Raw genomic sequence first — 21,023 nt, 5'->3', positions numbered from 1 at the left:
TTTTCTATGAATTGAGTGGCCATAAAAAACTTTTCTCCAGAGCCCCTGGCCCCATCCCACAGTTGTTTGGTTTGTTCCTGAGACAGGGAGTGAAACAAGACTATTTTTGTGTTTGCTTTGCACAGGATTCACAATCTTGAGCCACAGAGAGGTGGCAGACAAATGTAAATATGCCTGTGGATTAGTAGAGCAGTCCTGTGCATAGTTGCCCTCTCTGGGGGATGTTCCTAGGGGATCGGGAGACTATGAGATAGCCTGAATTTACAATACATCTGTTTGTTCATCCATCCACTTGTGAATTTGACCAACTCCCTTCATAATGCAAGTAGTGACTTCTATTTCGACAAGCTGATCCATTGTTCTGATTGCCAATTATTTTGGATTTGTGGCTCATGTTCTCTCTCTCCTATAGAATGTAAGCCCCTTGAGGGCAAGAATTTCTTTCATTTTTGTCTTTGTATTCACAGTGCTTCCCATAATGCCTAGAATATGTGTGTGTTTATTTCAGACCAAATCTGTCTTTTCTTTGATCTATTGAATTCCCAATGAAGAAAGTTACCCTAATGTAGATCTGTTCAGAGTTTCCTCAAGCAGAGAAAGCAGAATAAATACAAAATTAATACAAGGTAGTTAGGAAGAAAGGGCATTAGGAGTTGAGGGTATTAGGAAAGGCTTTATGTAGAAGTTAATGAGTGCTTGGGCAATGGTTTGAAGGAAGAGAGGGAATCCATGAAAGGGTAGTGAAGAGCCATTGCCTCTCAAGAATGGGGAGCAGGTAATACAAAGACACAGAGACACAGATGAGTTATGGAGTGGCGAGGAACAAAGCAAAGGTCGGTTTGGCTGAATCATTGTAGAGTGTGGAAAGGGGAATAATAAGTCCTGAGGCTGAAGAGATCGGTTGAGCCAAAGGTGTCCACTTTCCACAGTCATCCTCAGTTTCTCTCTTGCTCTAGATTCTCTTATCTCTTAGCAACTCCTGTTGATTTGACCTTCCCACCATCTTTTGCATAAATGCCTCCTTCTCTTCTCTGACCCTGCCACCACTCTAGTGTGGGCCCCTGTACCTATATACTATCTCAATAACCTTCTGGATAGTCTCCTCGCTGCAAGTTTTCCCCCACTGTAGTCCATCCTCCATTCAGCTACCAAAACGATCTCCCTAAAACTTTGATCTGATCATATCACCTCCAACTCAATAAACTCCAGTGGGTGGCTATTCATTCCTGAATCAAAATCAAAGTGCCTTAGTTTATTGTTTAAATCCCTTTACAGTCTGGCTCCTTCCCACCTTTCCAGTCTTTTTATATCATACTCTTCCATATACTCTGTGATCCAATGATCCTTGCTGCTCATGACTCTAGAATCTGATCCTCTATCGCTAGACTCTGTCCATCTTCACTGATCATCCTCCATGCCTGGAAATTCCTTTCTTCTCATCTGGTTCTTTGCTTCCTTTAAGTTCCAGTTAAAGCTCCACCTTCTACAAGAAACTTCTTCTGTTCCCCAATAATACTAGTGTCTTCCCTTTGAGATTATTTCCAATTGATCCTGTATAGATCTTGTTGTTTGCATGTGGTCTCCCCCTTTAGACTGTGAGCTCCTTGAGAGCAGGGATTGACATTTTTTCTTAGCTAATTTTTTGACTTGGTCCCCAATTCTTGGCACAGAGAAGGTCCTTAATAAATGCTTGTTTTCTCCATTGACTTACAAAGACTAAGAAGGGCATTTAGAAACCAGAAAGGAGGAATGATTTGTCTGCTAAGGTTCAACAGTAGGAGAGCCAAGATTGGACTCCAAATTAGGGGCTCTTTCCACTATACCAAATAACCCCATTTATTAAAAGAGTACTCTCTAACTTGCACAGTAGTGCCCCCTCAGAGCCTTCAGAGAAACAAAATATTATTAAAATTCAATGCCTTCCTTAAAGAAGCTTACCATCTAGTGGGAGAATTACACCTCCCCCCGAGTCTCCTTTTAAGAGGGATCCCCTTTTCACTCTGTGATGTAAAACTGTTTGCCTGCCAGGGTGAAGGATGCTACTAGAAATGAATTCTTTTGCCCCTCTGGTGTTCCTTTATAAATGCCTCTTTGGCTGCTTACTTTTAGAACCCTGGGCTTTTCCTGTCATAAGGGCATGTGTGTTCCTTACACACAGCGCAAACTTTGATGGGCAACTCAGAACGGATGCCTTCTTGAGGATGGGCTATCAGGACGCCAAGAACCTGTCAGTCAAAAGTAAAGTCTCCCTAAGCCAAACGATCTAAGCATTCACAAACCCAAAACTGTTTTCAATAAAGACTGTTTTGTAGAACACCATAAATACTCAACTCACATCTCGTTATATACATAGAGCATCGTCTTGGCACCCGATAATATAGAGGCCCATTCACATGGCTGAGTAACTAAGTCCAGATGAGCATGGAGCCCAGGCTATTATAGAAAGGAAGTGTTCACATGCTGTAATCAGAGACCAGCAGCTCATGGGCGGATTTATCAGGCAAGCAGAGGGGTTTCAGCTTGATGAGTGAGTCTGTGGACCAGTTGTCTAATTTGCATTTTGAGGGAGCATCAGTAAATTCAGATCCTTCTTTATTCCTTGGAGCAACTTACTAGTCACTTCAACTGAAGAAATATTAACTACGTACCTCTATCTATCTACCTATCTTTCTATTATCTTTACCTTTATATATATTATATGTATAGATAATATATCTGTCTGTCAGTCTGTCCATCTATCTGTCTCTCTGTCTGTCTCTCTGTCTATATGAAAGAGGTTGTAGAGAATTCCCAAGAACATGACCTGGTTCATGCCCTCAGAGACCAAGTTAGGAGTGGAGGAGAGGAGTAGGAGAAGTGCCTCCTGGCAGAGGAAGAGAATAGTGGACTTCATTGCTGTCCTAGGGTCCCTTGATATTACACTAAGTAAGGGAGGCAACAAGACCTGGCTCGTGAGAGGTATTTTTGTAAAATGAGGGAATTGGACTGCATGAGCTCAAAGCTCTCTCCCAGCCCTAAATCCATGCCTCTGTGACTCAGTATGCATGGCACAATCATCCTGATGCTCTGCTGAGAGTGTCCTGCTCATCTCTCCCTCTGTGTTTTCCATAATAATGATCTGTGATTGATCTCTAAGGTCCCTTCTAGTCCTAACTCCTTCAATCTTATGATTGTATCCCACCTTACTTTATGGAAATAATAGCACTCCAGGCATTTTTTGCAATCAGGTCAGCCTCATAGCAGTTGGTTGGGAGGTGGGGCAGGAGGTGGCAGGATGGAGAGGGGAAGTTTGAGAAGGAGACAGCATTCATTGAACAGAGAAACCTGTCTTCCTCTGTAAGCTCAGCTCCAGAAAGTGATGATGTCATCACTTCCTATTTCATTGAATGAGTGAACTATTTGGAAAGGATGGATGGGCCAGTGGGCAGTGGGGGGCAGGGGGAGAGGAGGGAACAATGAATAAGGAAATTGGTCTCTTTTTGCATCCCCTCCAGCATGTATTCTGCTACAGCAGGGGTCTGGCTCTTTTGAGGGCCAGATATGGCTCTTTCTGCAGGAGCCATAAAGTCCATTTTTTTTTCAGGTGCTGTTACAGGAGGGCGCACTGGGAGCATACACGGCTCTCATGAAATTACATTTTAAAAAATGTGGCATTTATGTCTCTCACGGCCAAAAAGGTTGCCAACCCCTGTGCTAGAGTATAATAACTCCATGATATCTTAATAAATGGAGTTAAGGTGGAAAATTAAGGGAAAGGAGGTAATAAGTAAACTCTGGCTTTGATAAGTTTTTTTTTCTGCCTCTTGAAAAGTTGGCAAGTAATAAGACAATTAACTGATAATAGAAAACAGAATTATGATAACAGAACATATGGGAAATGTGTTGGCCCCATCCCAACTTTTCCTTTCTCCTTAAATAGCCAGAGACAAGTCAATATCTCTGTGATGAATTGACCCCAATAGTTTATGGATTGCCATTAGATCCAGGCCCTTTTTGTTTGTGTAATGAGGGTTGGGTCACACTTTCTAACCTGCATTAGTGTTATGCCTGGGTACTTCAGAATATGGACACACCCACTGGCCCTTGGTGAAGAGAAAAGCTCCTGATTATACTAATTGTTTTCCAGGGACTGGAACAGCCCCTAAAATGACTGGCTGATAGAGATTTAGGTAGGAGGAAATGCGTCTATGAAAGGTCTTTGGGGACTTGTTTTCACCTTTCCCTTGTTCAGATTACAGAATAGAGCAAGGGAGGTGAGCCAGTTCTGAGGGGAAGGAACCCTTTTCATGTAGTCTCTTGCTATAGGAATGGCCAGCTTGGGGCAGAAACCCGAGTCCCCACGGACGTATTTGGCAGATGTAGCCATGACTTTGTCCACATGTCTAAGTGGAGTTTTTGAGCCTGAACAATGGCAGCAGCCATGGAATTAGGAGAGTTACCACAGAAGCTCATGGTAGAGACAAACAAATGCTTATCCCTGGGGTCTGAGAGGGAAGAACATGGACAGTGTCTTTGAATTCCCATCTCCTATGTACAGAAGGAGGATTTCTCCTACCTGAGCAGCATGATCTTGTAATGAACTCTTGTAACCAGTGAAGGCAGATTTGGGGGTCATTGAGAACCTTAGAGGTTAGAGTAACCCCAAATTTAGGGACCTGATTTCTAGAAAGGGGAAGAGAGTTCTTGAACATTCATGCTTCTCCGAGAAAGATGAGAATCACCCATATGGCCTTTGTAACTGAAGGGCAGTGTGGTGCACCCACAAAAATTCATACTGTTCTTACAAGTAGGTATTCACACAGGTGTAGGTCAACTGGAAGAGGAAGGCTTATTTAGCAAGCCTAAGTGAATTTTCCAAAGCAATCCAGGCCAGCCAGAGGAGGTCTGGGAATCAAATGGGACTCATTGGAATGATGGAATTATGATGAGTACTTGATGTGTTCTCTACATCTGTTTACGAGCTCCTGTGAAGACGTTGAATCCCTTGTAGTTTTCTTAGATCTGTTAAGAGCTCCTGTGAGCCTTTTGCAGTTTTGATGATGTGAAGTATTGTCCTACCCAATATGCATTTATGATTGCGTTTAAGGGAGCGAGGGACCTGCTATTCATGATCGAGGAAACACAGATGTAAGTCATACCTAGGCTATGTTTGGAGACTTTTTGAAAGAAAACCTTGAGTAGGGGCATAATAAACTGAAACTCAGTTACTCCCCAATAACAGTCCATGACTCCTGAGTCTTGAAGGGAACCCTAGACTATAGTTTACACCTGTTTTTTTTTCTCTCGAAAATCCCACCTTTTACAGGAAGCCTTTCCTAATCCCCCTTAATACTAGTGCCTTCCCTCCATCAGTTATCTCCCATTTGTCCTGCATATAGCAAGCTTGTACATAGTAATTTTTCTTGTAGTCTCTCTCCCATTGGAATATAAGTACCTTCAGAATAGAGACTATCTTTTGCCTTTCTTTGAATCTTAGTATGAAGCACAGCATCCAGCATATAGCTTAATGAGTGTGTGTTGACCGACTGACTGACTGTAGCTAAGAACTGTCTTATTTTTGGTAGCTGAAAATGCAGGTTAGGGACTATGAATGCTGTAATGGGCCAGAAGTTTACTAAGGGACAAAACGCTAGTGGGCCAGATGAGTGAGTGGCACTGGATATGTTTAGAAGGCAGAGATGTACAAAGACAAGAGATGATCGAGAAATAGTTATCGAGAGTAAATGAGGAAGTTGCTTATTTGAAGAAAAACAAGAATGTGTGGCTTTTGTACAGCTAAGCTGTAAAAATAAAGTTGCTCATTGAAGGAATTTCTCATCCTAAGATCCGGGAAAGCTAGAATAGCCAGCCATCTTCGGCTATCAGTAGCTTTGTTTTAGAATGTAAATTGGACTGAAACCAAAGAAGAAGGCAAAAGATCAGCATGAATTGAAGGTGGCTTATATTTTATCATGAGCATGCACTGGGGACAAAATTTAAGTTAAAATACACACACCCGTACAAAGATGTTTTCTCTATTGAAAAGAAGATGGGGATGGGGAGGAGAGTAAGAAAAGGAGGAAGAATTTTTTTTAAATACCAAAGAGAGAATTTTTCAGGAGGTTGTGCCTATCTTATCATTTGAGGCCCAGCCTGGCTGAGTTTGGAAAGATGTCTCTCTGAGAACTTGACCACCAGGAAATTAATGTTTTTGACCTTCATACTCATAGAAATGATCTACTGAGGCACAGAAGGGTTTTATCTGTTTCCATTTAAGGAGTTTCCACATTAGGGAAATCAAATCAAATCCTGGATTTCTGTAGAGAGTAACTCACAAGGAAAGATCATGGTGGCTCAGATGATCAAGATCATCCATCAGTGAAAATAAAATGATGATCTTTGGCAATAAGGATTCAGATGGAAACCCAAATAGAAACCAGATTACTAATCCATACATAAGGATCCCTGCTGCTGCATAATGACTTCATTTAAAGATGGAATGTTATCGATGGTTTACTATATTTTTATTTATTTTGTCAAGTAGTTCTCAGTTGAATCTGGTTGGGGCTGAATTTGAGAGTGTTGTCAGGGGTAGCATGTTTGACATCACACGCGAGGATTGTGTCACCTTATATTTCAGAATATAAGATACAGATGTAAATTGACTAAACAAGATAAAAAATGCCTGTTTCATCCAGATCACACTGCCTTTTGCCTTCATGCCTTTAGGTATTCCCTCATGTTTGAGATATATTCCCTCCTCATCTTCCCCCTCAGGTGCCTCCTCTCATACAAAGCCTTTCCTAATCTCCCCAGTTATTAGTGCATTTTCCCCTCTTAAGAATACTTGGTGTACCTTTGGCTATATTTTGTATTTAGTTAGAGGGTGCACAGGCTGTACCCTCTTCCCATTGTCCATCCCAACCTCACTCCCCTGGAATCTAAGCTTTGAGGATAGGTATGTTTTCATTCGTTATTGTTTTTGTATCAAAACCATCACCAAACACGGCAAGAGGAGATGTCATGAGCAAATCAGAATTTAATTGCCTTTCAGAGGAATTGACTGATTTTTGCCCAACTTGACATAGGACTCACAAACTTTGAGATGAATGAATCTGAATAAAGGAAGCATTTTATTACACACTGACTCTGTCAAAGCATTGGGAATAGAACCAAAGAAGTGAGACTCTGCCTGCCCTCCAGGAGCTCACATTCTAATGTGGGAGATGTTGCCTATGGAAGCTTTAAGCTGCAAGGCAGATGGAGAGGTCCCATGCTCTTTAGCTTATGGATGCTTATGCAATGTGAATGGTAATGCCTTCTCTTCAATATCATTTCCACTGATAAAATCATAGTAGTTTCTGATGCTGAAGCCCTTTTAATGGCAAGATCTTTCTTTCCTGGGTCTTCAGGAGCTGTGAACCAGGCTGCACCTCTTTGGGGGCGACTTCCCAGGAGGACAGCAGAGGTCATTGGGCTGCAAGCATTGCTTCTCCAAAGGTTCTTGGGGTCAGGGTCCTGGGCTGTTCTCAGTGGGATCTAATGAGAGATGGTGGTCAAAATGGGGATAATTTGACTTGCCTGGGCCATGCTGCCTTCTTTCTTTCCCTCAGAATGCCTCATTATTTCATCTAGACTATTTTCTTTGCCTTGTGAGTAGCTTAGATAATAATAGATACTCGTTAAATTCTGCTTATGGATCAATTTACCAACTTGAAATAAAATGGTGGCCCCTAAGTTTCCAAATATATAATATATGTATATGTACTTGTACATATATGTCTATTCACATATATAAATTCATAGCCCGTGAGGTAATATGTATGCATGTCTCTCTCATTATATTAAAATAAGTAAATGGGGGAAAATCAACATATTATTTATTTTATTTATTTAGTGTCTTTTATAGTACCCTTTAGGCAAATGCCTTCTTGGGCACTTTACCAAAGAAAATAAACTTAAATTCCAGGCAGACCTCAGCCAGGAAATCACCTCCCAGCTCTAACAGGCACCAAGCTCCTTTCCCAGTCTCCTCCATTCATCATGGCCCCTCTCCTCTCCCTCCTTGGTCTGAAAGAACAAGAGGGGAGACAGTTACTGTTTAAATGAATATAGAAGGAACTCAGGCTAATGTATCTAAACAGGAAAAAACCATTAGCAAGTTAATTAATTGAGGCCCTTTTACAAGTTTGTTGTCAACTTTAATAATCTATTTGCACTGAGGGCACTATAATTGATTATAGCTATTACTGCCTTGGTAAGAAGTGCCTGCCGAGGTTGAATTTCACAACTGAGTAAAAATTCCTGTCTTGCTTGTGTTAGCAGGAATCTACCTTTTCCCAATAGTAAACCACACACTTTTCACACAGCTGACCACTTGAGCTAACACATTATGTGTGTTATGTTTGACACGAGCCACAAACAACCCCCTAATGAATTTACAAATAGCTATTCCTTAACCTACTGGTTTTTAGCCTTAACTTATGGTACCTCCAGTAGAATATATCCTCTGATAGTCTGATAGTTGTTCAAATAACCCTGGATTTATGAAGCTGGCTCTTAAAAGAGACCTGATAGAAATAAGACCATGGGCCAGGCAAATAAGCCACTTGATTGTGAAGGACCCCAAGTCTCCATTAGGTGTCTCTAAAGACTTCTTGAGAGAAAACATGTAATTTGTACTGGACTCATCACACTCAGGTACAAAAACTAAGTTAGAATCATAACGTACAAGCAACCCAGAAGGCTTTCACATCTCCTGAAACTGTAGAGAGGTCACCTCAGTAATCTCCAAGCTATAAATCCTACAGTTTGCTACCCAAGGTACAATCTTGATCATTTATTTGACTTTTCTGAACCTCATCTTCAACTTCCATTATATGGGAACAATTTCTGTCGAACTTACAAGAGTTCGATGATCTTTATTAATTTGGTCTTTCACTCCATAAGTTCTTCCACTTTCATAATAGTTATGAAGCTCCTTCAGTGGAAAAGCACTGTACTAAGAACTGTGGGTAGTTGGGAAAGGCTAACCAAAGGGAAATAAACCTCTACCTCTTGAGGGGCCCTCGAGGAACTTATAATGCAGAAAGGAAATAACCTTGAATTCATCTAGCCATTAAGCAAGTGCCAGTTGTATGCCAGGCACTGTGCTAAGTACTGGGTTTAAAAAGATGTGAGTGGGGGGGCAGCTGGGTAGCTCAGTGGATTGAGAGCCAGGCCTAGAGATGGGAAGTCCTAGGTTCAAATCCGGCCTCAGACACGTCCCAGCTGTGTGACCCTGGGCAAGTCACTTGACCCCCATTGCCTACCCTTACCACTCTTCCACCTATAAGTCAATACACAGAAGTTAAGGGTTTAAAATAAAAAAAAAAATTAAAAAAAAAAAAGTACACCAAAGTGTACTTTAAAAAAAAAAAAAAAAAAAAAGATGTGAGTGAAGCAGTCCCTGCCTTCAGGGAAATTCTCTTCTAGGAGGAGACAAGTCCTAGTCCTCTACATATCTAAGCTATCAATTTAATAAAATGTTAATCGGACCATAACCTATAACTATCCCCAAGAGGAACAGCTTGAATTTCCCCAGAGATCTGTAGGGAGTAAATCTATGGGTTGTGTTCTTTCTTCCTTTCATGTGGATTTTTTATGTGTCCTGATATTTTACATCAGAAGTTAGCTCAGCCTCAGATATTAGATCACTTTATGATATCTTTTTAAAATATTTAAATTTAAATGTATTCATTCATTACATTAAAATACCCAGTTAACTTCCTCTCTCCCTCCCCTCCCTATTAGAAAAGGCATTGTTTGACAAAAAGATATATGTATATAGAGAGCTATGTCTTACTTATTTCTATTCATTATTTCTTTCTCTAGAGGTAGACACACACACAAGTCATTCTTCAAACAATATTTCTATTGTTGTATATAATGTTTTCACTGTTCTGCTCATTCCACTCTTTATAATTTCATGTAGGTCTTCCCATTTTTCCAAAATTAACCTATCATTTCTTAACAGTGCAGTAGTATTGTATCACTTCAATTTCCCTTTAGTTCTTTTCCTTCCTTTCTTCTTTTTTCCCTTCCTTCCTTCCTTCCTTCCTTCCTTCCTTCCTCCCTTCCTTCCTTCCTCCCTCCCTCCTTTCCCTCCCTCCTTCCCTTCCTCCCTCCCTCTCTCCCTTCCTTCCTTCCTTTCTTTCTTCCTTTTTGAGACTAGATCTTACCATCTTGCTTAGGCTAGAAGCACAACCGCCACTCATAGACCTGTTCCAATCTGATCAACATGGAAGCTTTAACGTGCTCCATTTCTGAGCTGGTCTCATTGGCCCCTCCTTACACAGCTTACACACGCTTTTATGGAATAACCATATTGGTTTGGTCTTAGAAAAGGCACTTGATCATTTTAGCCCATTGTATCTCTGAGCTCCCAGGCCCAAGTGATCCAACAGCTTTAGTCACCCCAGTAGCGAGGATAACTACGATGCACTACAAAATTGTTTTTCCAGCTAAAAAAGTGAACAGCCTGGCAATATGACCTCAGAGGAGTTGGTGGAAATAATCCAATGCTGCCCACAATCCAGTTCTTCTTGAAACAGCCATTTCTGTTCATTATCTTTGTTTGCATAATTTACATCTTGATTCAGATTTCGGTAAGGCTGGAAAAGCCTGATGAAAATTATCTTGGCAAAGTTGACGTGTTTTAATCTACCATGAGATGGATGCATTGAATGTATGTTATTTTTACTTCTTATTTTTTCTTATCAAACATTGCCTTTCATGATAAAGTTAGCAGACAGGTGGTTCATGTGTGACAATAAAAAATTCTGAGAGACTGGGTTCCTGGTTAGAAAATCAATTTATTGATCGAGCTAGCAATAACAAATAAATTGGTCAGTGGTCTCTGTGATCAAAGACAAAAACATTCAGCATCTTGAGTCATTAAATACAATTTTGGAACCTCATGGGCCAGCCCTCTTCTAGGCAACTCTGGTGAATACCTAATGAGGAGCACTATATGATTCTGGGCAAGTCTCTTAATCTCTCAATTTCTTCATCTGTAAAAGAGGGATAATATTAGGATCTCCTCACAGTATGGTTGTGAAAACATGAAATAAAAGATGTAAAGTGCTTACATAAATGTGAGCTACTATTATTATTGAGGGAAAAAATTCTAAATGGTAAAAATGAGGGGCTACTGTGCTCCAAGGTTAGAGGATGGGCAGAGCAAATGTGAGATGGTGTGTTGAGTTTGAGGAACAGCTAGTTATCCAGATTGTCTGAAATAAAGAGTGGATGAAGGCAATTAAGTGTGAAAAATGGCTGGAAAGGGAGATTGGAGCCAGGTTATAACTGACCAAAGATTTCCTTCAAATGTCTGTCTTCCTTCTTTCTTTGTGAATTTGATGTGCTGAATATGATGTGAAATATGCAAGCTAAAATGAAATCTTAGTAGAAAAAGCAGGTAAACGCCATATAATCACTCGCCCAGTTCCAAGCACCATCTTCTGGAAGTTTTCCCAAGGCTTTATTGTAAATTTAGCAATCAGGGTGAGTCCTGGAATTGTGGTCCACGTTCAGACTGGATGATTAGCAATGAAAAGGTGTTATTCCATGTTGTTGTTGTTAATAGGGATGTTAGAATTATGGCTTGACCAGCTTACTTTTGGTTGGACAATGTTGCCTTTGGCAAAGAGTCCCAACCAGGGAGCTGAATCAGCTTTGATTACTTCCTAGAGAACATCTACCTGTACACACTAAGTAAGGTTGGCTAGAGAAAACTCCCCGGGGCTCAGGTCTCAGGAAGGTCTGTCAAGAAGTCACTGTTGTTACTATAGTAGTTGGGCTCCTTTGGATAGGGTCAAGGGAGGAACTGCTTGACATCAAGTTCTGGTCCATCATTTTAAAGTATACTGAAATATTATAACACTAAAGAATTAATGTTTTGAAGCACATTCCCAAAGTATGACTAAATTTGTTCAGTTTCCTTGAACTGAAATAGTTTTTCTCCTCAGGAGATCATTTGAAAATAGCATTATATTATTATTTTGTGTCTAACTCCCAACCAAACCAACCCAAGGGGATTTTTTATCCAAGATACTTGGTATTCTCCAGGTGTCTCCTCCGTCCTTCTGAGGGTGCCAATGGTTAGCCTATGGTAAAAGCACTAGCTCAAGAGCCAAAGACATGGGTTCAAATCCCACACCTGATAATCATGACTTGTATGGCCTTGAGGGAGTTACTTAACCTTCTTGGACTTCAGTTTCCCCAAGAATAAAACCAGGAGGTTGGATCAGACAGTTCTGAGGTCCCACATAACTCTAGATTTGTTATGCTAAGCTTGGCATTCAAAGTTCTACAACTTACTTTTCCTCCTTTTTATACCCTGTGGGCATTTTCTGTTCTAGTCAGGCAGGTTTATTATTCTCTAAACATTGTGCAAGTTTACTTTACTCATGCAGATCCTTCACTCTGAAGTGCTCCCTTACCTTGTATCCAATTCCTACCTAATCTTGAATTAGAGTCCAACTCAAATTCTATCTCTGCAGTGGAAGTTTCCCCAATCACATCAGCCATTAGTCACATCTCACTCCATTGAACTGCTAGTATTTTTGAATTCTTAGACCTGTGATTCATGTTTCAGGTGTATATGCAGTACAGTCTTGCTTGGATGGAAAGCTTCTCAAGAGTAAGAATGTGTTAATTTTCATATTATTCACACAACACACAAGATAGTATGTAGTAGGCACTCAATAAATATTTCTTTAATGACTAAAAGACCAGAAGAAGCCAGTTGTATCTTCCTTTGCCAAATCATCTCTCGGGTTGCCCATGGTACCTTTTCCCAGAACAATGTTTCTCTCTGAGGAGCTTGAGTTCCATTCTTAACTTCTTAGGAGATGGAAATTTCTTATTATAGGGCTCCTTTTCACATACACCACCAATTTTGTGGGTGGAAGGACCCAGCTCTTTTTGTAGCATCACCTAAATTCCCCCCTACTCCTTACCCTCATACTTTTGGGACTGATTTCCTGCAGGCTACAGCAGCTTCCTTTTCACTCCACTTATGACTGCTTATTAAGAGTAAATTCTGGATATGGAGTTGAGTAAGGACATACCTCAGCAGTGCTGGAACAGAGCCTGGACCAAGGCAGAAAGATTTTTAGAGTTAACAAGCAAAAGAGACCCATTAGCTTTGAGGAGCTCCAGTGCATGCAAAGTTTTTCTCTTACAAATTCAGAAGTGATTTTCCACTTCCATATTTTAGCCAGCATAAAAAACAACAACCCAATACATAAGACTTTCTGAACCTTGAATTAATATAGAAAACACTTGGAAATTGTCCTCTTTATCTTTCCTGTCTTTATTCCTTTCCTCTGAATTGGATTTTTCCACTCCACTTCATTTAGTCAAAGCTCTTTAGGTGAGGTATCTCTGCCCAGGTGAAAGCTGGCATGTGATATTTAGTGTTTGGTGACCATCGTGACCCACAAGCACTAGTAATCGCTCTTCTTTTCTTCAGTTCCACTTGAAGTTTTCCTTTGTTTCCTTCCTTTATTTAGGACAACGGTGTGCGGCAAGATGAGTGGGGAGCAGCAGAGTATAAAAGCTGTGGATGTGAAAATTGAAAGTGATCTGATTCCTGGCAGCAAATATGATGCCCTTTGTGTCAAGGATGAAGGTTAGTGCTGAAGCTGCTGAAAAGATACAAGTCAGCTACTAGGGCTTAGCCTAAGCAAAGAAGGCACCAAGCACATTCCCCATTGCTTTAATGATAATAGTGCATTTTATTTTATGTGTTTTAAACAATTTTTTTCAATTTAATTTTTACCAATTGCATGTAATAACAAATTTCCACATAAATTTTCTGAAGTTATATGATTCAAATTATTTCCCTCCCTTCCCCTTCCCAGAGCTAGCAAGCAATTCAATCTGGATTATATATGCATTATTACACAAAACATATAATGGTGCATTTAAAAAAAAAACTTTTGTGGAGGTGGGAATTTTACAGGACTTGTTAAGTCTCATATCTCAAATGGGAAGGTTCACCTTTTAGCAAAAAAAAACAACAAAAAACCCTGCCTTCTTGGGCAGGGTGGATGAGTGGGAGAGAGGGGGGGAAAGAATGAAACAGATTATTGGGCATAGCTAATGTGAGAATTTTTTCTCTTGAATAAGCATATTTATTATAATTTGTTACATATTCATTGCAAATCATATGTATTATGTTATTGTTATATTACATATTATATTATGTTATGTATTTTTAAATAACTCAAAAAAACCAGAAAAAGTAATTTCTGGAAGTCATAACTCGGCATGTTTTGTACCTAGGGGAAGAATAAAGGAAAATTTTTTTGCAGTATGGTGGTGTGAAGGGAGTCAGAAATACAGAGACATAGATGTGAGGTGGAGGGAAGGATCTAATTTCTATGGTTCCTCAAGGAACTTCCAGGCCCATCCAATACAATTGGCATTTAGTAAGTACCTTCAACATGCAAAGTACCATACTAGGCACTATGGATCTAAACACAGAGAAAGAGCCCTTGTCCTCAATGGGCTTACATTCTCCCAGAAGGACTATTTATTTTTTCTAGCTTCATAGATGGTGGGAGTCATCCAAGGCTGGAGTTTTTCGGGGAATTGTTGGGCAATGGCATAAAAGGGTAAGTGATAGTAAAAAAGAGAATAATGGAGAAATGAACTGGTTCACCAAGAGGTCAAGATAAGGAAGGGCAGGGAGAATATAACCAGTGCATTGGAAAGAATGGCAGAGTAGAAGGATTGGAAGTCACATCAAGGATGAAGAACATGGTTAGGCATTGTAAGGAGGAGGGAAGGACTGAATAAACGAATTCCAGAGTTCATGAACATGAATGTGGCTGATGGCAAGATCAAAGGTATGACTATGTCTGTGTGTAGTCTCAGGATGGAGAGTAGGTCAAAAGAGATGAGCAGTTTGAAGAACTGGGAAGTTGAGTGTTTCTAAATGTTGAAGTCCCATAGAATAAGGGTAAGAGTTGGAGACAAGAGAACAGCTTTGAGCCAGATTCTAAACCTAGTGAGGAAGGAAGGGGAGTGTTCTGGAGCATGGTAGATAACAGAGTCCAGGATTTGGGCTGGGTAGAAGATATGGATTGAGTGGACCCCAAAGGAAGAGAAGTTACTGAGTGAGGGGGATAGATGGAGATTATGGAGGTGGCCATGACTTAAGAGAGATCATCATGTCTGGTCTGATGTGAATCTACGGAGAGACATTGATGGTTGCTCCCTGGTCCTGGGAGCATTTTCTGTCTTGACCAATTGTGCAAGTAACACCATGTTTAGAGGAGTACAAGATTGACAATTAAAAAAAAATCTTTGTCAAGTTGGTAAAGTGATGTAGTGGATAAAACATAATAATAGGTAGCATTTATGGAGCCCTCTAAGACTTGCAAAAATCTTTATAAATATTATCCCATTTGATCCCTGCAATAACCTTGAGAACTTAAGTACAATTGTTATTCCCATTTTACAGGCACAGAGTGATCCAGTGATTTGTTCAGGGTCACTCAGTTCATCAGACTGAGGCAGAATTCAAACTCAGATCTTCCTATCTCCAAGTTCATCAATAGCTCCATTGTGCTACCAGTACTAGACTGGAAGTTGGGAGCATCTGGTTTCAAATCCTATCTCTGGCACTTATGCGTTGTTTGACCAATGGCAAGTCACCTAACCTCTGACATCCTCAGTTTCCTTATCTGTAAAATGGGAATAAATCATCTACCTTCCAGGGATGGTGTATTTGTATTTTTGAGGGTATGAAGAGATATTGTACATAAAGTTAATCATTATACCCTTTCCTTGCCTGATGGATGGATCTACTAAAAAGCCAAGCAGTTTTTAAAATATGAAACCTCTTTTACCTGCAAACAAGTTTATATGAAAATTCAGATGAAATAGACTGTTGCAGTAAATTAAATTAAGTAGAACATGAAAGAACATTTCTGTTGCTATGTATAACTTTCTCTTGATTCTGCTCCTTTCATTCATCATAATTCATGTAAGTCTTTCCATATTTTTCTAACAAACTTTACATGTTGAGCAAGAACAGAACATGTCGCTGAAGTTAGAGTGTATGTGTTCCAAAACCAGGTAACCAAGAGCATAATGATTAGCCACCTGGAAAACTTTAAAATACTACCTAAATGGGGGCAGCCAGGTGGCTCAGTGGATTGAGTCAAACCTAGAGATAAGAGGTCCCGGATTCAAATATGACTCGAGACATGGAAGGTTGTATGATCTTGAGTAAGTCACTTAACTCCCATTGCCTATTCCTTACTACTTTTCTGCCTTTGAACTAATACACAATATTGATTTTAAGATGGAAGGTAAGGGTTAAATAAAATAAAATGCCACATAAATGTCAGTTTTGAGATTATTTGGAGGCAAAAGGTCTGGGTTTGTATCCTGGCTACATAGTTATTTACTACGTGTGTGATCACAGGTCAGTCACTGGGCCTCTCTTAGCTTCAATTTCCCCACCTATAAAGCTACAGGTAGGGCTAGATGACCTTGGAGGTAATTCCAGATCTGGAATTTGTGATCTTATGAGTTATAAAATGAGAGGGTTTCGTTACCACCCCCATTTTGCAGATTAAAACTGATCCTCAGAGGGGCTTTGCCTTTGGTCACACAAAGTCATGGCAAAAGGGAGGAATCCAACCCAAATTTTGGGTTTGACTCTGGAACCAGCCAAGTTCTTTCCATGACACAGCCAAGATAAGGGAGACTAATGAGGGCTCTGTCCATTGAGCTGCAGCCTCACAAGGACTGCTGTCATATTCAACCATCCATCAGCCCAGTTCAGAGGCACTCAGTGAGTTTCCCAACGTAGGGAGCTCCTCATCCAGACTCAGACTCCAGACTCGGCTCCTCTCTCATCTCACACCAGCATCCCTCCTCGGGCATCCTTGTCATGGATGACACTCGAGCCATCTGGCCACCGAGTACTTTGAATGACACGGGAGCTGTTGACACGCTTGTACCTTCACACCCTGACAGTAAATTAAATCTGTAACAGAAACTGAGATGTAATTAACTGCCAAAAAAAAAAAAAAGGTTTATGCATCCTACAGGTTCCACAAACAGCATTCGGGGAGGTAATTTTTTTTTTAATGACAGAAAGAAACTCTCAGGTGAGGGCACTCAACAGATGTTGGGTAAATGGGTGGTGGGTTTGCTCCTTTTTCAGGTCTAAACAGGTTCACCTCAATTAAGCAGAGGCACACCAGAAGGCCACCTCCAAAATACTAAATGTTTTGGCATCTTGGAAGGATCTTCCCCCAAACGAATGGCTTCCTGTGTACAGGGGCTCCTCGTGCAGAGGACTTGCTCAGGGAGCCGCCATCATTCATGTCATCAATCCTCCTGCCTGCTTTTCTCACCAACTAATGAACACAGTGGATGAAATTAATATTATGCTGCAGGGAGAACAGTCATGAGTGCTGCTCCTGGAGAGGAGTGAGTGGATTGAAGTGTAATTAAGACACATCCACAGACTCAGAAGTCCAGAATTACTTAGGCAGACAGATGATGGCATCAGCTAAGGGACTAGAGGAAGGGGAGGGGAAGCAGCCTTTGTGATTTAGGAGGAGAGACTCAGAGCTAGAAGGGACCTAAGGGACATCTGATCCAATGCCCTCATTTTTCCGGTGAAGAAAGTGATACAGGCAGTAAATATTAGGATTTGAAACCAGGCTCGCTAGTCCCAAATCTAGCCATTCTTTCCCTGCCCAATGCTGCCTCTCTGTTGATTGTTTTGTGTTTTAAATAGGACTTATTATAGAGAAGGGAATGACTTTAGGTTGACTTTAGCCCTTTTGCCTTGAGGCATTCGGGTATGCCGTGTGGTATAGTGAATAGAGTGTTGAGGCTGGAGTCCAGAAGACCTGAATTCAAATCTGACCTCAGACACTACCTGTATGACCCTAGGCAAATCACTTAATCTCTTTGGTCTCAGTTTCCCCATCTGTACAATGGACTAGAGAAGAATGAGTGAGTGAATTGTGAATGAATGAAAAAGTTTCTCCAGGGCATAATTTTTGTAGGTTTGATACAGCAGAATCTATGGCAGGTCAAAAAATGTCCAGAGAAAGAACATGGTCTAGTCTGGGACCATCTAGTTGTTGAAAGGTCTTATCTAACAGGACACCATGTCCTGGAGCGTTGATGATGCACTTGGGACTTGGGGATCTGTCCCAACTTATAGAAGGAGACTAGTATCTTCATTATCCAGTGGAAGCATTATTTATTAGTCTCTTGATTATCTCATGAAAATATTACTTGTCTCTTTATTATCCCATTGAAGAATTATTTCATGGAGAGAGAACTTTCTCCAATATATCATGGTACCTGGAATATGATGGTCCAGAAGTTCTGGACAGGAGAAACTTGAATTCAAATCCTGTGGGCAAGTCTCTACTGTATTCCCTCCTGATGTGGCCAGAAATATCAGGGACCAGATGTCTCAAAGGCTCTGCAAAAATGAGTGAGGTAATAGTTGTAAAGGGCTTACTTAGCTCAGGGTTAGCACATAGTAGGCTCTTAATAAATGCTGGTTCTGAATCCTCCTGCACCCCCTTTGCTTCAGCTCTGCCCTAGGTAGATAAGTCACTTTCCCTCTCCTAGGTCCAGCTTGCTCTGCTGAGAAGAGGGTTTGATCCTATTCAATGAGAAGCTGTGGGGTGTAGTAGAAAGAGTATCTGACCTGTGCCTTAGTCTCAGCTCCATCCCCTGGAATCACAGATCCAGAGCTAAAAGGAACCTCTGAGATCAAGCCATCCCCTTTATTTTACAGATGAGGAAACTGAGGCCCAGATCACACAGCACAAGAATTTGAAGACAGGGCTGATTCTGACATCAGTAGTGTTTCTGCACTAGTAGCTGAGTGACTGTTGGCCATCTTTCTGAATTTCACTCTCCCTATATTTAAAAAAGGAGAAATAATGCTGGTGCTGTGTGTGTCAAAGGGCTTTGCAAACCAAGAAATGCCCCAGCTTGTACTTCTGTCCTCTCACCACTTCTCTTCTCCGCCTTCCCACCTGCCATATGCTTTACTGTCCTGCGGTCTGAGCCGATGAGTGGGGCCCCTCCTAGTCCCATCTTAGCTGCTAACCTGACCTGGATTCACCCAAATGCCTTGTGGCCAGCTTGGCCTTAACCTTTGCCAGCTGGTTACTATCCTCCCGTTGGCACTCCAGCTTGTGCTGAGTTGGTGCCCTAGATCCTGGAGTTGTTGCGCAAGGAAGACCTTACCAAAACCCTAGGAGGAAAAGCAAGAGACAATCTAGTGACACGTCAGAGTAGGGCAGGGGGAAGAAGAAACAGAACCCAGAAACCTTTTCTATAATCAGAGGTCCCTAGCCTAACACTCTCACCAGGTGGAATTCTGTCTTGGGTTTCATTCTCTTTTACTGTGAACTGAGGTTTGGAATTGGTGCTTATTGGTATGCAGGAATATGGCTTTCCCCCAGACTAATCATGATGGGGGGGCACCCTTGGCCTAATCACACTAACTAGGGTGAACTTTGATTATTTCAGCTGTTAACTCAATTGAGCTCATGGTTGAATGAATGACTATATGAAAGAAAGGGAGGAGAGAGGGAAAGAGAGACACACACAGAGACACACAGAAAGAGAGTGAGGGAGAGGAAGAGAGAGAGGAAGAAGAAGAAGAAGAAGAAGAAGAAGAAGAAGAAGAAGAAGAGGAAGGACAGAGAGGGGAAAGTGAGGGCGAGAGGGGGGAGGTCTTCCTCAAGTCAGGAAGATGAGTCTTCCTGACTTCGGGTCCAGCCTCAGACACTCGCTAACCGGGTAGCCGGGGCAAGTTACCCTTTTGGCCTCAGAAGAAGGAAATGGGAAACCATTCTGGTCTTTCTGCCAAGAAAATCCCAAAAGGGGTCTCCAAGAGTCAGACCTGGCTGAAGCAACTCAACAATAATCTGTATTTTAATCTGGTTCAGCCCCAGCGGGGAGCAGGGCCGGGAGTTTGAGATCTCTGGCCGTGCCCTGCCCAGGGCGCTCCAGCCTTGGCATTGGAGAACCAGGGTGGCGACACAGAGAGACTGTTCTGCCTCTGACCCGCACTGGCTGTGTGACCTTAGATAAATCACTTAACCTGCAGGGGCCCAGGGTCACTCTCTGAGACTGAGCTGCCAGGGAGCTGTCATCTGGCATCCGTGGAGGGATTGTGGGAGTATCCACATGGGAAGTCCCAGGACAAGAACATGAAGCTTTTTATTCTTATTTCAGGGCAACAAGGGGGGGGTGAGCATCCGCCTCTCGGTCTTTGGCCACATGGTCTGTTTCCTCAACTGTCACCTTCCTGCCCACATGGACAAGGCTGAGCAGAGGAAGGAGAACTTCATGACCATCCTCAACATGCAGCAGTTCGAGGGGCCCATGGCCCACGGCATCCTGGACCATGAGTACGAGAGGCCCGGGTCGGGGAGGAGGCCCGGGTCGGGGACGGGGCTCGGGGCAGCCTCCACTGAGGCTGTGGACAAGCTGCGTCCCCCTTTGGGAGACGGGGATGGTGGGAACCCTGGTGCTGCCCGCTGCCTCCCCGGGGTCTTGAGGGAAGCACTTCACAGCTTAGAGAGAAACAGAATCTTATTGTAGAGAAGCACATTAGACATGGGGGCCGGAGAGAGGAGGCAGGAGAATGGCTGCTCTCCTCGCCAGGACAGGGAGCTGAGCTCGGGGCTTTTTAAAAATTTACTTTTTGAATAAAGGGGCCCTCAGTGGGGTGGCCCTAGGGAGGAGGGGTGGAAGGAGGGAGGGGACCCCAAGACTTAGATCTGGAAGAGGCCCATCTGGTCTACACCCCTCATTGTACGGACTTCTGACTCCAAATGCAGTAGTCTTGCCATTTTGACTTGTTCTGGAATTCTAAGAGGAGTCTGGGTTGATCATTGTGCTTTCTTGTCTTCTTTTAGAAGATGGCAGGCGGGAGGGTGCGGGGAGGGGGTGCTGGGTGAAGGGGGTAATTCAGGATGGATGGTGGG

General features: G+C 41.9%; 2 protein-coding genes across 2 annotated transcripts in view; one reads left to right on the top strand and one right to left on the bottom strand.

Moving 5' to 3' along the window:
• CDK6 (cyclin dependent kinase 6) overlaps window positions 1–21,023 on the bottom strand; it is a 1,314,442-nt gene that overhangs the window by 731,388 nt on the left and 562,031 nt on the right. The window lies entirely within an intron of this gene.
• The window catches only part of SUSD5 (sushi domain containing 5), a 76,216-nt gene that overhangs the window by 16,688 nt on the left and 38,505 nt on the right, over window positions 1–21,023 (top strand). The window contains exon 2 of the mRNA XM_044678195.1: window positions 13,536–13,654. Within this exon, the coding sequence (XP_044534130.1) occupies window positions 13,536–13,654 (119 nt within the window). The remainder of the gene's footprint in view (window positions 1–13,535; window positions 13,655–21,023) is intronic.

The sequence above is a fragment of the Gracilinanus agilis genome, chromosome 5, assembly GCF_016433145.1.
Source record: "Gracilinanus agilis isolate LMUSP501 chromosome 5, AgileGrace, whole genome shotgun sequence".
In the NCBI taxonomy this organism is placed as follows: domain Eukaryota; kingdom Metazoa; phylum Chordata; class Mammalia; order Didelphimorphia; family Didelphidae; genus Gracilinanus; species Gracilinanus agilis.
Note: the sequence above shows the minus strand (reverse complement) of the source record. Positions and strands in the feature narration are given on the sequence as shown.